The following is a 14,998-nucleotide window of genomic DNA, read 5'->3' on the forward strand; positions in this document are numbered from 1 at the left end:
TTCTGCTGTTAGGCCATGCGCTTTTTCAACTCGTGTCACTTGATTGCAGACATTCAAATGATCAAATTCAAATGGAAATGCCTGTGTTTTGCATCCCGAGTCGGATCTGTGAAAGAGTGAAATGTGGAGAGGAACCTGAAATGACCTGAATAGTGGGAAACCAGGAGAGAGACATAACGCTCTCCCTATCAGTATTTACCTATAGTCTCCTCTCTCGTCGGCGAGTCTAACCCAGCACAGGGGCCTGCAGGAAGAAAAAAAAAATAGTCCCAACACGGCGGGGTGAAAGGTGAAGCGAGCCCCTCCCCCCACCAGTGTCCGCACACACTTCAGGCTCGGATTGCATGTAAAATCACATTCTCCCGGGTGGTTGGGGGGTGGAGAGGAATTCATTGTTTTGGCATGGGGCAGTGGGTTTGTGTCATAAAAGGTCCGTGCTCTTACAAGTGCCTGCGCCTCCTTGACCAAGTGTCTCCATAAAACTCAATGCACAAACAAATGACTCTGGTGCTGTGGGAGCGACACGTTTGGGTTTGATGCGTGCTGGAGAAAAAAGTGGGAAGAGTTGTTTTTTTGTTTTTTTTGCTTTTTGTTTTTTTTTTTTGTTTTTTTTTTTGGGAGGCTCTCCTGCACCGACGGAATTTTATGTAGAGTGAGCTTATAAAAAATAAATAAACCAGTTACATAGAGCTCGTTCAGGAAACTGGTTTCCGCGTCGCGATTGCATGAAATGTGTGTGTGTGTGTGTGTGTGTGTGTGTGTGTGTGTGTGTGTGTGTGTGTGTGTGTGTGCGCACACTATATTTTACAAGATGGTTAAACTGAAGTGAGCTTCGTCGATTCATATTTGTATGCCATGAGTCCACCACTGTTGAAATGTAGGTTACACTGCACTGGTCGTGTGTGCTCACTGGTCATGTGCGTGTGTGTGTGTGTGTGTGTGTAGGCAGTGTCCTTACCGTAATCCGTCTATCTGCCCCATTAAGCCGGTCTTCCACAGTGAAGTAGTGGAAAAAAAAAGAAAGAAAAAAAGAAGAAGTAGGTAGCCTGAAACAACAGTCAGGATTCACTACTAGGCTATCTCAAGACTTTAAATCTGAAATACACATTTTATTAATTCATTTAAATCACTTTTAGATATTCTTAATATGCTTCCAGGCTCCCCCAGCCATGCCACACACACCAAGCCTCCACAGGAGTGTACCAATGTCCTGAAAGAGTTGGTCGTCTGAGGCTTTTCCCCCCTTCAGCGGGCTGTTGTAAGAAGCCTCCCCCTTGCATGAGCTCTCTCTCTCGGCCACTCGCTCTCGTCTCCTCACCTCCGGTCCCCCGGCCGACATCCCGTGCAGGCGCAGGAGAGAGAGGGAGAGAGCGGAATAAGTGGCCTGTGGCATCTGGTGTATCATGAATCTGCATAACAAAGAGTCCCCCGGTCTTAATTGGAAATACTCGAATATGTATATATGCACAAGGTTTATTGTTATTCAGTAATTATGACAATATTATATTATTGTCTTTAGATGGCCCTCAATTCAGATCTTGGGATAACACTAGAGCTCTGGTTCATAAACAGTGATCATGCGGCCAGCATGGGGTGCTTAAATGTCCACAGCAGCGATGAATGAGGAACTTCACCGGCAGATGTTTTCGCAGGTAAGACAGTTTAAGTATTTTATTTATTTATTTATTTAATTATTTATTGAAGCCGGAATTTTATTCTGACATGCTTTTTTTAAATTGCTCATGTTCCAGGAATTTAATAATAATGATAATAAAATAAAAATGTTTGAAAATTCTCAGATCATCATGCAAATACAATGTGAGTGTTAAGACTGCGTCAGTACGCTCATTCCTTAAAGTCATTTAATATATTTTGAGTTTGAAAGCTGTTGGTCAAAAGAGACCCGTGACAACACTGAGGGAAAAAAAGGGTTGAGAAACTGTTTATAGATCTCCACTGCAGTAACGTTACAAACGTCAAACAGCTGTGTGTAATCTCAGTATTGTGTATTTGTGTAACAGGACGACTACGCAAAGAAACAGGTCAGTTTGGATGTGGACCGATTTAGGTCAATAGAATATAACTGGTTTGTTCACATTTGGTCTAACTCGTCTGTCTCCAGTGGAAACCCTCGGCTACACTGTGTGATCCGGGTAAAAGAATGAACAAGCACTGGGTCGACCAAAGAAGAAACTCAGACTCTCAGAAGGTGCAGTGGTCAGGGAGTGAGATGAGACAAGCCTCGACTGTCTCTTCCTCTCTGCATCTCCTGGGCCGGGCACGGTGTGCACCGCGGGCTCTGGGAGTTATTCCCCGGGGATCCGGACCTCAACAAGCTGCTGCCCCCTCCTCTCACTTCACTCTGCTGCATCCGTGAAAACTCCACATGCCCCGTGTATTAATGCTGTCATACGGAATCAGTACGTGAAACGCGAGTTTTTATTTTTATTTTTTTGCTGCAACCCAGCGCGAGGACAGCTCAGCAGCTCTTTGTATTTAAAGCGATGAGAATGCAGGTCAGGTGACCCGTGGGTGACCCAACAGTTAAACTGGAGTTAACTGATTGTGAAGTGATTGGGAAGCATGTAAGACAGAGACGAGATTCACACACACGCACACTCAGGCACACACATACGCAATGATCTCTGCTGGTGTCTCAACTGCTAACCCCGGCCGTCTACAAGTAACTCGTCTTATCGACTACAATATAACCTACTTCATTAGTAGGGGGGGGATTTTTCTCACTAGAGGCTGCTATAATTATAATATTTAATTATCTCCACGATTCTGCGCCGCGATACGCACAGCGGATGTAATGTAAGCTCATCATTTGGAAGCAAAAGGCTTAACCCGTACAGAGAGATAAACAGTTTTGGTCCACTACAAAGCGTAGTCCCTATAAATAGCCTGACGTTTCAAGGTGCAACACTATGACCCTAATCCTTCAAATGCGTGCGTGTTAGGGCCACAGGTACCGCAGTGTGTGGTCAAAATCTAGTCTACAGACATTCATATCCCCACATAATTGATTCATTTTGCATTAGGGCCCATTCACACACTGTTTCCTTTATCTCGGTGTTGTCCGAGTCCACCATGTTACAGATTATGTGCCACAGTCCATCATTGCGTGGCTCATCTGGACACGGTCCAATCACATTGAAAGATTTAACGAGCATCTATAATAATAACGCCTACATGTTTAAAACACGCTGTTTGATGAAACACCGAGGTAACATCGCTGCTGTTCAACGTACAGTCAATAATCTGTAAATAAGTAAACGGGCTTAACGTTGAGAAGATGAGCATGCCCAGTCTCGAGTTTGGCCCCATCGCTCGCAGCGCTGCCGGTGAAGAGCGGGCCACAAGGGATTCACGTGTTTTATAGATAACAAAGAGGGAACATAACGCAGGGAGGATTGGTAAAATGCGGCTCAGGGTCGAAACACAATAGCGCGTCCAAACTAGCTTTATTAGGCCTACCGGTAATTCACACAATTAGCCTACATAATATACAGCGCAGTCACATTATTTGGACAGCGTTGTGGGTGGTGGCTGCAGCCTCTGCTTTCTATGGAGTCCGTGCGCATCTCTGCGTGCGCGTGCGTCTTTCAGACTGTGTGCGTGTGTGTGTTTCCTTCTTCGTATGTGTGCGTACGTGCCAGCGTGTGCATGCTCCGTGAAAAGAATAGCACTATATATATTTATATATATATATATATATATATATATATATATATATATATATATATATATATATATATATACAGAGAGAAGTGTTTCAGTTTGCACATGCGCATAGACAAAATGTGAAAATGTGTAAAGATTCATACGCATGACACACAAATAATTCATAGGGAAAAAAGCATGTAAGTGACAACGTTATGTTCCTTTTCCCCATGATATAGAAAGCTACTTGTTGCTCCTAGCCTACTATAAATATAATCTTGTAATGTCTTATTTATATTCTATAATTGCTGCTCAGTATACCACGTGAAAATGGTGGGGGTTTTTCACGCGAGATCTTCATTGTATTATTTAATTGGCTGCAGCTTACATTGTCAGGAAAATCCTGTGGTAAAAGCAACCCTGACTCTGCACTTTTAGTCCGTCCAATCATTGTGTACGTTGTTTTCACCAGGGCGAGAAGTGGGATACAATTTAACAGGGGTTTGCCTGTTTAGCGTTACGACTCCACTAAATTCACGAGAATATAAATTCTTAAGTTTGACGTAACGTAACTTTTTTTTCTGCTTGCGTAAATACGCGATATATTAACAGCGTTGCACCCTGCTTTACAGCACGTGTCAAATTATAACTCACACACAGAGAGACACACCGACTCTCTCTCTCTCTCTCTCTCACACACACACACACACACACACACACACACACACAACTGTAAAGGGAAAAGGTGTAAAAACCATCGGAAATACCGGTGGATTAATTAGGGTATAGGCAGACAAAATGGACATAGGCCTACACAGTCCGGACAAATACTGTAGGATAAGTAGGTCAGTCTATAGTCAACTGCGTATGGAGGAAAAGCTATTGAGCCAACAAAAGCAGATGAGTTGAGCCTTGGTCAGGGCAGCAGCCTGAAGGAAAAGGAAAAGCAGCTCTCCAAGTGTAAAAAGCAAATGTCTTTGTTTAAGCAGCGCTGCGTTGACACACATCAGACCGTCTAAAGTAGTCGGAGCGTGGAGTCATTTTACCAGCATAGAATCGATTCCATACAGCACCACCACCGCATGCGTTCTGATGCAGACCGAAAGGGGAAAAGCGCATACATACATACATACATACATTCATACATTCTAGTCTTATCATGACAACGTGCAGGCTCTGGCTACCTTTTCTGCTCGTGCACACGCACCAGTCAACGGCTCTGATTTTGCTTTTTATTCAGCTATTGAAATATGAACTTGTCATAACTGCGTTATTTACTCAAACAGCGGGGCCCGTGGGCACAATTGTAAACTATTGTAATGGCAGGGTGTGGAAGGGGGTGGGGATGGAATATCCATTTTTATTGCATCACCTGTCAGCAGCGTCCAATGGGCGTCGACTCCGAGGGCATTAATTGATGAAGGTGTCTCCAGACTGGCGCACCTCCCCTCTCTGTCATTTTATTTGTGGCTCAACCAGCAGCCAGAATAGCAGCTGCATTTTAGCTCTTATTCTGTTTCTCTCTGTCTCGGACTCTCTCTCTCTCTCTCTCTCTCTCTTTCTCCCTCCCCTCCACCCTCACAACTCCCTCTCCCTCCCTCCCTCCCTCTCCCTCTCCCTCTCTCTCTCTCTCTCTTCTCGCTATTTTATCCCTCTGGCTGAGGCAGTGGTGTACACCTACCCCTCGTCCTGCTGCCGTCCAGAGGGGAGTGGAGCCGGCAGAGGCAGGTAGCAGCAGCCCCGGCTTGGTGGACGCATCCGTCGCATTCCTCCACCATGCCGGACCCGGGCAAGAGGCGACGAGTGGATGCTGCTGTCGGCTCATTCAGCCCATTAGACACCGGCAGCTCCATTTAACTCTGCATGTCAAAGTTTGCATTTTCATGACGCAGCAGCAGCAGCGGTGTGGATGGATTAAAGGTATGAGCAGGATGCCTTGAGCCCGCGACCCCCATGCCATTCACTGGTAAATCCATAATATACTGAGAGTGAATACATGGATTAATACATTGGAGCGGAGACATAAAACATGGGAGACCTGGAGTGTGGCTTTGAGGAAATGCAAGGGGTGAGACTGGGATACCTGCTCATCAAAGGCAAGCAAATGTTTGCTTTGTCTCAGGTCTTCACCGACCTGCTGAAGAACATCCCTCGGACCACGGTGCACAAGCGCATGGACCACCTGAAGGTGAAGAAGCACCACTGCGACCTGGAGGAGCTGCGGAAGCTCAAAGCAATAAACTCTATAGCGTTCCACGCCGCTAAATGCACTCTCATATCGCGGGAGGACGTGGAGGCTCTGTATTTCTCCTGCAAGACGGAGCGGGTGTTGAAGTCCAACAAAAGGAAAGCGAAAGCGGCGTGTTCCCCCGGGGCTGAGGATGAGTCGCCGGGGCTCCTCCGTGCCGACGCCGAGCTGTGGAGGGAAAAAGTTTGGTTTAGTTTGCACGGCGTCCCGGAGACTCTCACACTTCACAACAAAACGGGCAGGAGGAGAGAGCTGCCTCCTTGCCTTACCGACTCCAAACTACCTCAAATTTACCACAAAACCCACGGACGGGAATACCGTTCGGTGACCAAGTCCGGTCACAAACACTTTAAAAACTATGAAACAACGAAAATAACAGGGAACCGTGTTACTTTGAGCCAAAGGCACTCTTTTTTCCGGAGCGCGGTGAGCCGGCAGCCGGTGGTGCTTCAGTCCGCCATAACTGCTCAGTCCAGGCTCTCGCGCTCAGCCGGCGACCTACTTCACAAAAGGAAGAGGAGGCGCGAGGGGGGCGGCGGCGGCGGCGGCAGGGACAGCGCGAGGCACTCGTGGAGCAGGAGCAGACACGCACAGCACCAAGTACCACCGGTGCTGCTCGTTCAACCCAAATCAGCCGGCGGCCCCGGCGCGTCTTTCGGTGCTTTCCACCTCGGTCCGGATTTCTATCTCGACCCCAGACCTCACCACCATCACCACCACCAACATCACCACCACCACCACCATCACCACCACGAGCAGGGTTTCCCGGAGAGTTACAGCAGCGACACCGAGTCCAGCACCTACTCGGACCGGGCGTACCCGGACTCGGACTTCGGCTCCGGCCTCTCCACCACCAGCAACTCGGGGAGCTCCGAGGAGGAGGAGGAAGAGGAGGAGGAGGCCGACGAGGAAGATGACACGCAGTCAGAAAGTTCAGAGGTCAGCTCAGAGGAGGAGGAGAGCTCCTCTCAGTCCGACTCCAGCTCCGTGTCTAGCCGTGTTTCGGTCCAGAGCATCCGGTTCCGACGGGCCCGGGTCGGCTCCCTCGCGAAAACTCTCACCACTTGTAAAGCACCTTTGGTCCTGCAGCCCACGTTCCACTACAACAACCAGCAGCAACAAGGGAGGCAGGACGGGACACTGGGTCATGTTGCCACCTCACAGACAGTGGACAGCAGACAGCAGAGGCGTCAGAAATGTGAATTTATATGCAGTGAAACTAGAAAGGACCTGGGACCTTTGCAGACGACGAAATTTAACTCGGCTCTGGTGGGGGAGAGCTTTTTCACCGAGTCCAAAAGAGAAAGGGCGTTTGAGGCTGATCCAAACGGGACTGACCCCGCGGACGAGCTGGCCTCCTATTCACCGGGGCCCAACCGGAGTAAGGCCTTTCACCCCTCACGCAGGACACCGGGTTACCCCACCAAGTGCCCCCCGGGACTGAGCACTAGGTGTGACTACGACAACCTCCCCAAATGTGCCGGCAGGAGGGAGGCGAAAGCCGCCAGCCTAAAGCTACCCACTCCTGTGAAAAAGATAAAGACCGAGGCGGAGGAGTCCTGCGTGACCGCCGCCCCCCACCCGGACAGCGACAGTACAGCCACGACGCCACCCTTCAACCTCCACAATGTGAAAGTTAAAGTGGAGGAAAGCTGCGATGAATATGAATACCAGAGCCAGGCCACTGTAGTCAAATGTAAAGGAGACAAGGCAGAGAGCGGAGCCATCAAACAAGGGGACTGTTTCAGCAGCAGCAGCGGGGTTAAAGCCACAGAAAGGAGCCCTGATGTGGTCCCCAGGTCCCCCTGTGGTCCTCAGGAACCCTGGAGCGGCCAGGAAAGCCCATGTATCGACGAGGGGGAGCACAGGAACAAAAACTGTAGGGCTCCGGTGCTAGGGAGTAAGAAATCCCGAGTTTCCAGGGTGCATACAAAACAAAACGTGCCCAGGGTCAACAAGGCTGCCTCTTCCTCTTCCTCAGTTTCCTCCTCTTCGTCTTCTGCTTCTTCTTCTTCTTCTCGTTCCGCGGGCTGCGAGGAGGCATCCACGGAGGAATTGCCGAGCAGACGCAAACGCAGCACCGCCAGCACTGTAGCATCGCCTGCAAAAACGCCTTTCAGCCTCATGGCAAATTTCCCATCCCCGCCATCGCTGGTTGTTGGCAGCGACGGGGATTTGTGCCCCGCTTACTCCCTGAACTCGCTGAGGGGCCCCGGGCCTCCCCCTCCGTCCCACCCCGTGTGGAGGTGGCAGCCAGGCGGCCAGATTCTCCCTCCCCCACACGCTCAGAGAACGAGGAAATACTGAGCTGTTTTTTTGTTTTTTTTTTTAAAGAGAAGAGGGAAAAAAGCCCCCAGCGTGTCCATATGAAACCTAATCACAGCCAGAGTCTTAACTTTATCGCTGTTTATTATTATTTTTTCTCCCTCTTTATTTTTTTCTTTCTATGAATGGGTTTACATTCCGCTTTGTTTTGAAGTTTGATCGAGGGGGGGAAGAAATCCACGAGATCGCCCTTTTTGGAGCCTCAGACGCACACAGGACTGTGAGACACCGCTCCTGGATTTATGCTTACAAGAACTTAAAAAATAAGCTATCAGTCCTAAGCAATATGTTAGGTTCTCGTAATTGTGTTTACTTGACTTTTTCATTTTGTTTTTCCCTTATTACTTTTTCTTCTTCTTCTTCGATTTTCTATGCTCGACCTGTTGGATTGTATGGTGCCAGGGTTTCAGTGGTTTGTGCTTTGTCTAAGAGAGGAAAAGGGTTAAAGAAAAGAAAAACAAACATAAATCCTTGAGATGAGACTGAGAGCAAGTTTGACCTTGTATAAATCACAAAAACAAAATCAGGGTTTCCCCTTCTGTGCCACTTGGTGTGTGTGTGTGTGTGTGTGTATATATATATATATATATATATATATATATATATATATATATATATATATCCAAGCTGTTTCTTTCTGTCAGGCTTGGCCTCAGAAGCTCACGTGTCCAAGTGTTCAATTTCAGAGAATTATTGAGGGAAAAAAAGGAATGGTTCACTAATGTCTATCTATACATACTCACGGTTAAGCCTTTATTAGATATGACAGGAATTTATTCGTGGTGGTTGAAGGGTTTTTTCTAGAGTCCTTGTGATCTGGTTTTCTGCCTTGTTTTTATTTCTGCCGAGTATTTCCTGGTTTGTGTGAGTGCGCACAGACGCAGGCCCAGACACAACACAGGCCTTACGTACAGACAATCAAATGAAAAAAAAAGGAATAAGGCTCAGACCTTCTCAGCACGTTAAGTCCCAGGATAGACTCCTGTTCACGTCCCCTCCCGATCCAACTCTGGCCATCGACATGTGTGCCAGGATCAGCCTGCTTTTTGTGTGTGTGTGTGCGTTTGGAAGCACGGACGTAATGTAAATCACAGAGATGGTAACAATGCCCAAGAGAGGATATGGTTGGGATGTGATTCAGGAGTCACCGTAGGGGGAGAGACAGCACCAAAACAGCGTGAAAACACCTTGTAGCTACCCTGGCTGCTCAGAAACAATGCGACAAAGCACAGGAGATAGGCTTAAATGCATTGCACTTTGATACTGGTGGGGGTCTAGTTTCAGCTTTAGGGTTTCTGCCTAGCTTGTGAAATGATGTCTGAGTGATGCTGATAGAAAGAAAGAGAAAAAAAAAGAAAAAAAAAACAGCTAAAGATGCATTTGGATGTAGATACAAAGACCAAACTCCATTCATTTATTTGAATATTTAGGATGTACCCATACGTGAGTTTTCCTATGCCATTTCCTGGTTTCCTGTAATGTAATAATATGCTGATTTCCGAGAAGCCACTGCTGTTCATTATTCTATTTTTAGTTGGGAAAAAACGCCAATTATTTCTAATTATTGGCACTGTTCCTCTCTGAGACACCCAGAATACAATCATTTTTTTATTTTTTATTTTTTTTAAATGTTTCTTTTTGTCACCACCTTCTGAATATGGCCGCTCAGTGAATGTAGTGCCCCCCCCCCCGCCCCCCAGACCTGTTTCACTCAGCTTCTCCAGTGGACACACCTTTTTTCTTTCTTTCTTTTTTTTGTTTCTTTCTTTTTCTTTTTTTTTTTTTTAAACAGGAGTGAGTCAAGCGGTCGAGGCTGCACCCACATGTAGGTATTTTTAGGTAAAAATGTGTAGATGTTTTTTAATGGCAGTGCAGGACGTGCTCTGCTAATTGGCAGGCTTTTCTGTCCGCGACAAAGAGAGGCCCAGCTTATGGCGAGCCAGATCACAACAAACCCAAAGCCCGTGAATGATGTCAGCCCCCTCACAAGCACAGCAAAGGGGTGCATTCATTCAGAGGATTGTAGAAACTATTTAATGGGTGATTGTAAAAAAAAAAAAAAAAGTAAAAAAAAAAAAAAAAAAAAAAAAGGAATGAAATGTGTAAAAAGTGAGTTTCACTCTGCCTAACACGGTGTGGACACATATGGTAGATGTTTAGCCATGTGATTAAAGCACCACCCTGCAGCCATGAAGCCCCAAAAACTCACCATGGGCCTTATTCCTGCGGCTGGAAGCGACAATTCAAACTTGAACTTATATTCTCAGCCTGTTCAGCTGGCTATTTTTTCTTGTCTTTTTTTTGTTTGTTTGTTTTTGAAGCCATGACACAAGCTGGCATATGAGCGAGCGGGCTAGCAGTAAAAAAAAAAAAAAAAAGAAGAAGAAGAAGAAGAACTGAGGGGGTTGCACAGGGTTTGAGAGGGGGGAAGTTGCTGTGTTGCGAGAGCGAAGCTTTCAACCTTTAATCCGCATGTCAAAAGCATGGGCTGCACGGCACAGGAAGAAGAGGAATAGCCTGCGCCCAGAGCAGTGCGGGTTTTGCCCCCCTGACGCACCAGCCTATTCTCACGCAGTACTCACAATGCGCGGCTGAGGGACGGAGATGGTGGTAATGGCCTGTTGGGAGGGCCTTTCCACCGTTAAGACAAATAGCTCTCTGACAGTGACGCTATCAATGTAAACAATTGCATCGTGCTGCAGCCAGGGGCTGCGTGCACTCTCCCCCCATTCGTCCTCCTCCTCCCCCTCCTCCCCCCTGCCCTCCTCATCCACTCATTTACTTCGCTTTTTTGATACAATACTTGAGGTCAGGTTTTTGACATGGAATTTGAAGTCACTGGTTGTTTATATGAAACTGAATATTTATTTTTGTGAATTTTTCTGGGGTTTTCTTGTACATGGATTTTTTTTGTCGTTGTTGTTGTGAATATCTATACAGGACAACTGCACTCGAAATGGAAACTTGAACGGCGGATCTTGAAGCACTTTCCCTTTCTTTTTTATAATTATGAAGCATTCATTAAAACGCGACTGAGTGTAATTATCAGACTCCTTCTCTTTCTTTTCAGTTGGACAATCGTGTGTTGTTTTGGAGGAGAGGGGGGTTAAACGGATTTAATGATGGGGGAATTGGCCAGGGATTTGCGTTGGGAGAGGGTTATGTAAACAAAGATTTGTTTTAACTGTGTTTATGGGGTTTCCCTTTGCTTTTCTTAAAAAAAAAAAAAAAAAAAAATCTTTTGGGAACACAGCTGCTGCTTTTCATCTTTGATATGTCTTTCACTGCTCTGTCATTAAATCTGAGTCTCCAGCTTTTCAATTTACTCCGCAACACGAGTAATTTCATAAATGTTTAAAGGGCGTTTAGGGTAAATTAGACATATCCAGTCTGCAATTAAATACGAGATAAGAGTTTCGTCCCTGAGGCGAGGAGGTGTCAAAATGAAAGTTAAAGAGCCCAAATAGATCTACAGTAGCGCTTATCTACATTGTGGGCAGTTTAAACTAACAATAGAACTAATGATGACTGATGGCGAATACACCACAAAGAGCCGGCTGCGTGCTCATCACTTCTGTTCAACTCTTCCAGCACCGGGGGAATCCCTTCCCCGGTGTATTTAAGGGCTGTGTGACGGAAGAAGTGGTCGGCCTGCGGAGCCTGCAATAATAACAAGAGGCAAACCGCAGATATTTACGCATGCAGCATTTCCAACCACTGCGCATGAGGTGGTGCGAGCCTACCCGGTTTAATACGCTGCAGTAAGCTGGACGAACAACAGTGAAACAATCCTGCAGCAGCCTGCAATAGGCTCTTTTGTGAGAATAAAGAAAAACATCATTACTTTCCTTCTACAAGTCCTGCAGCACAGCTACAGCTATATGTGCCAGGGTAGTGTGTAAATCCGGAGTATGCGGGACATTAGGGGATGAAATACAATAAAATAAACAATTCACAAGTATATGTACCTGCTGTTTGGAATCAACTCGCCTCAGGCTATTCGACTTTCACAATACTGTGCAGCGCAGGACCATGTAACTTCTCCATAAGAAGCTCTGACCAGACTTGCCCTTCGCTCAGTCTGCCATGTTTGACGTGATGTTTCCCTGATTAATGGGACTCTGCGGTATATGGTCCGGGCCAAAGCCCTGAGGTTGATAAGGGGAGCCGGGGCTGGCAGGCTGTCTGGCCCCGGCATAGCATGGCTGCTGCTGCTGCTGGAGCCTGCAGGGGCCATACTAGGAGCAGAGACAGGCCATTATACTGCTGCTGGCGTTTCAGGGTTAAATTCCAGTGCGGATTGGGAACCAGTAGACTGTAACTTCTATAGAATAACAATAGAAGGAATACGTGGAAAAGGGACAAAGCATGCCTCTGGCGCAATTTGGTTTAATATATAAAAGAAAAAGATAAAAAGGGAAAAGGGAAAGAAAGAAAGTTCATGTTTTGTAAAGAGCTCAAAATGATATCTGACTGCGTGTTTTTGGGGGGACAAAGTTGTGCGTAATGCTGACAGACACATGCCGCGTCAGGGTCAGCACTTTGCATTGATCTTTGAGACAATTAAATACACGGAGACCGATAAAAGCTGTCAGGACGTTTTTATGTTGAATCCCTGAGCTGTGAAGCATTCGCCTGCCACTCGGCCCTTCACGCAAGGTCACTCGGGAGCTCATAATATTTTAGGTGTAAAAAAAAATATATATATATTGATAAGCAAAACAAGTCTTTCGACGCGTGGGACGCGCTCAGGGGGGAGTTTTAGATAGATTTGCGTGATTGTGTGCGTTGATTTTTTTAATCAATTTATTTATTTTTTCTAACGCAATGACAAGATTTAGCTTTCATGCTCTCTGGGTGTGTGTGATTAAATCTGTGAGCCCAACCAAAAACTCAAAAAGGGTGACATAACATTTGCAAATTACAATTAAGATAAAGCCCCAGAAGTTCCCTTGTTTGTCAAGAATCAAGAAAAAAGTTCAGGATACTCGAACAGAATAACTCAAATGAATTGTTATATACATTCTGAACACTGACAGAGACTTTCCAGCTCCTACTCGGACGTATATGTTCATAGAGGGGGGACTTCTTGGATTTCACTGTGTAATTTCAAAATAAAAGCTCTGTCATTTAATTAAGTGAAACACGACGGGGAGTTGAAGCGGCAGAGAGCTTCTGTTTAAGGTGTAAAACAAACTTTTCCCCATCCAGTGAAGTCTGTTTTAATCTAATGGACTCAGCCATCAGCGCTCGTCTGTGTGACCCATGTGCTTTTCACTATAACAAAAACCTATAACCAGCTACACATCTGAGAAACAGGCTGGATTAAAGGCACAATAAAACACTGTATGTCTCTCCGCTGTGTATTAAAATGTTGACCCCTTGGAGAAGGAGCTGTAAGCAGGTTCATGCTTCAACAGCTGTGAAAGTTTACAGTTTTACTTCTTTTCTTTTTTTTATTTTTTTATCTCCACCCCAAGTTTAATGTAAATTCGGCTTAAAATCTCTTAATAAAAGACTTCTCCATGTGTAGCCTGTGTGCGTGTCACTTTTAAGAGTGTGGTGACAAGCAATCAATCAGCACGCCTGAGAGTTCAGATCTCCATGAATTCAGAATAAGTAGTGCAAAGGTCAGCGGCTCATGGCATTATAATATTAATATAATCGTGCTGCCATTACGTAAGAGCGAAGTCACGCAGAAGTAGGAGTGAGAAGCCCTTTATTTATTTTATTTTTTATTTTTTATTTTTTTTTAAATCAGATCCATGGAACAATCCCCGAAAATAACATCCCCACATGTGCATTCAGATTTCCACTAACGACGTGTTTATTCCTCGCCAGTAAAGCCTCCCATCGGCGCGATCGTGGCTCACCGTGAAGGAGGTGGAGGCAGCCGTGGGAAACAGCGCTGCCTCTGCTGGGTTTTTACCCGGCATCCCCCTGCACAGAGCCGGGGTCAGAGGGAGGGACGGCGGCTTGTGTGGAGAGGAGAGTGGAGCAACACTGCTGCTGCTGCCGCTGCTGTGATGCTGCAGCAGCGTTTCCCCCTGAAAATCACATTCAGACGCCGAATGTTGTGTTTGAAAGTACCGGTGAAGGTGTCGGTTAGTTTATCACCGCAGTTTAAACTATTCGATTAATCGCGCTTTAGCTGCACTGAGGGGTTGACATGCGTTTTCTGCAAAATGAGGCATTCAACTTTTAAAAAATTTAGTATTGAAATATTCTTTGCAGAACCTTATCGGTTTGGAAACAGCAAAATAGATTACATTCATTATTATTTGTTTCATTTATTCATCATTATATCTTTTTTATTTATTGACAAAAAATGTAGCCTATTGCCATTAGAGACTTGTGAGTTGTAATATTATTACTATTATTGTTATTATTATATAAAATATGACCAGAAAAGCATAACAAACCTTACAAAAATATTAGTAACCTGCATTCAAATTGTTTTAGAACTATCTAGTAGTATAGTTTATATTGTGATCATTGTAAATATTATGTAGTCTACTAAAGCGCAACTCTGACTAAAATGTCTGATCACCTAATTAGTGAGGCTACTTTTTGCTGGAGTATTTCAAGCCTGTATGTGTAAATCAAATTAAAACGCTCTCTGGTTAATAACTGACCCCAAAGAGCTGAGAGCACGTTGAGCGGAGACACGGGGAGCCCGGGGAGCTGATGTCTGGTGGACTTCCCTGGCCAGAGGGACTGCATGTTGGGGGGAGGAAAGGGGAAAACCAGCACTAGAGG

General features: G+C 45.7%; 1 protein-coding gene across 1 annotated transcript; it reads left to right on the forward strand.

Annotated features, from left to right (window-relative positions):
• Positions 1-2,336: 2,336 nt before the first annotated feature.
• On the forward strand, positions 2,337-11,281 carry skida1 (SKI/DACH domain containing 1). Its single transcript, XM_030398059.1, has 2 exons — positions 2,337-2,420; positions 5,334-11,281. Exon 2 carries the CDS (start codon positions 5,696-5,698, stop codon positions 8,219-8,221), a length of 2,526 nt encoding a protein of 841 aa, XP_030253919.1. The 5' UTR covers positions 2,337-2,420; positions 5,334-5,695; the 3' UTR covers positions 8,222-11,281.
• The last annotated feature ends 3,717 nt before the right edge of the window (positions 11,282-14,998 follow it).

Source organism: Sparus aurata, chromosome 19, assembly GCF_900880675.1.
Source record: "Sparus aurata chromosome 19, fSpaAur1.1, whole genome shotgun sequence".
In the NCBI taxonomy this organism is placed as follows: domain Eukaryota; kingdom Metazoa; phylum Chordata; class Actinopteri; order Spariformes; family Sparidae; genus Sparus; species Sparus aurata.

Excerpts from the sequence above, each read along its gene's own strand:
- skida1 (XM_030398059.1), top strand. The coding sequence starts at position 5,696 with ATGGGAGACCTGGAGTGTGGCTTTGAGGAAATGCAAGGGGTGAGACTG.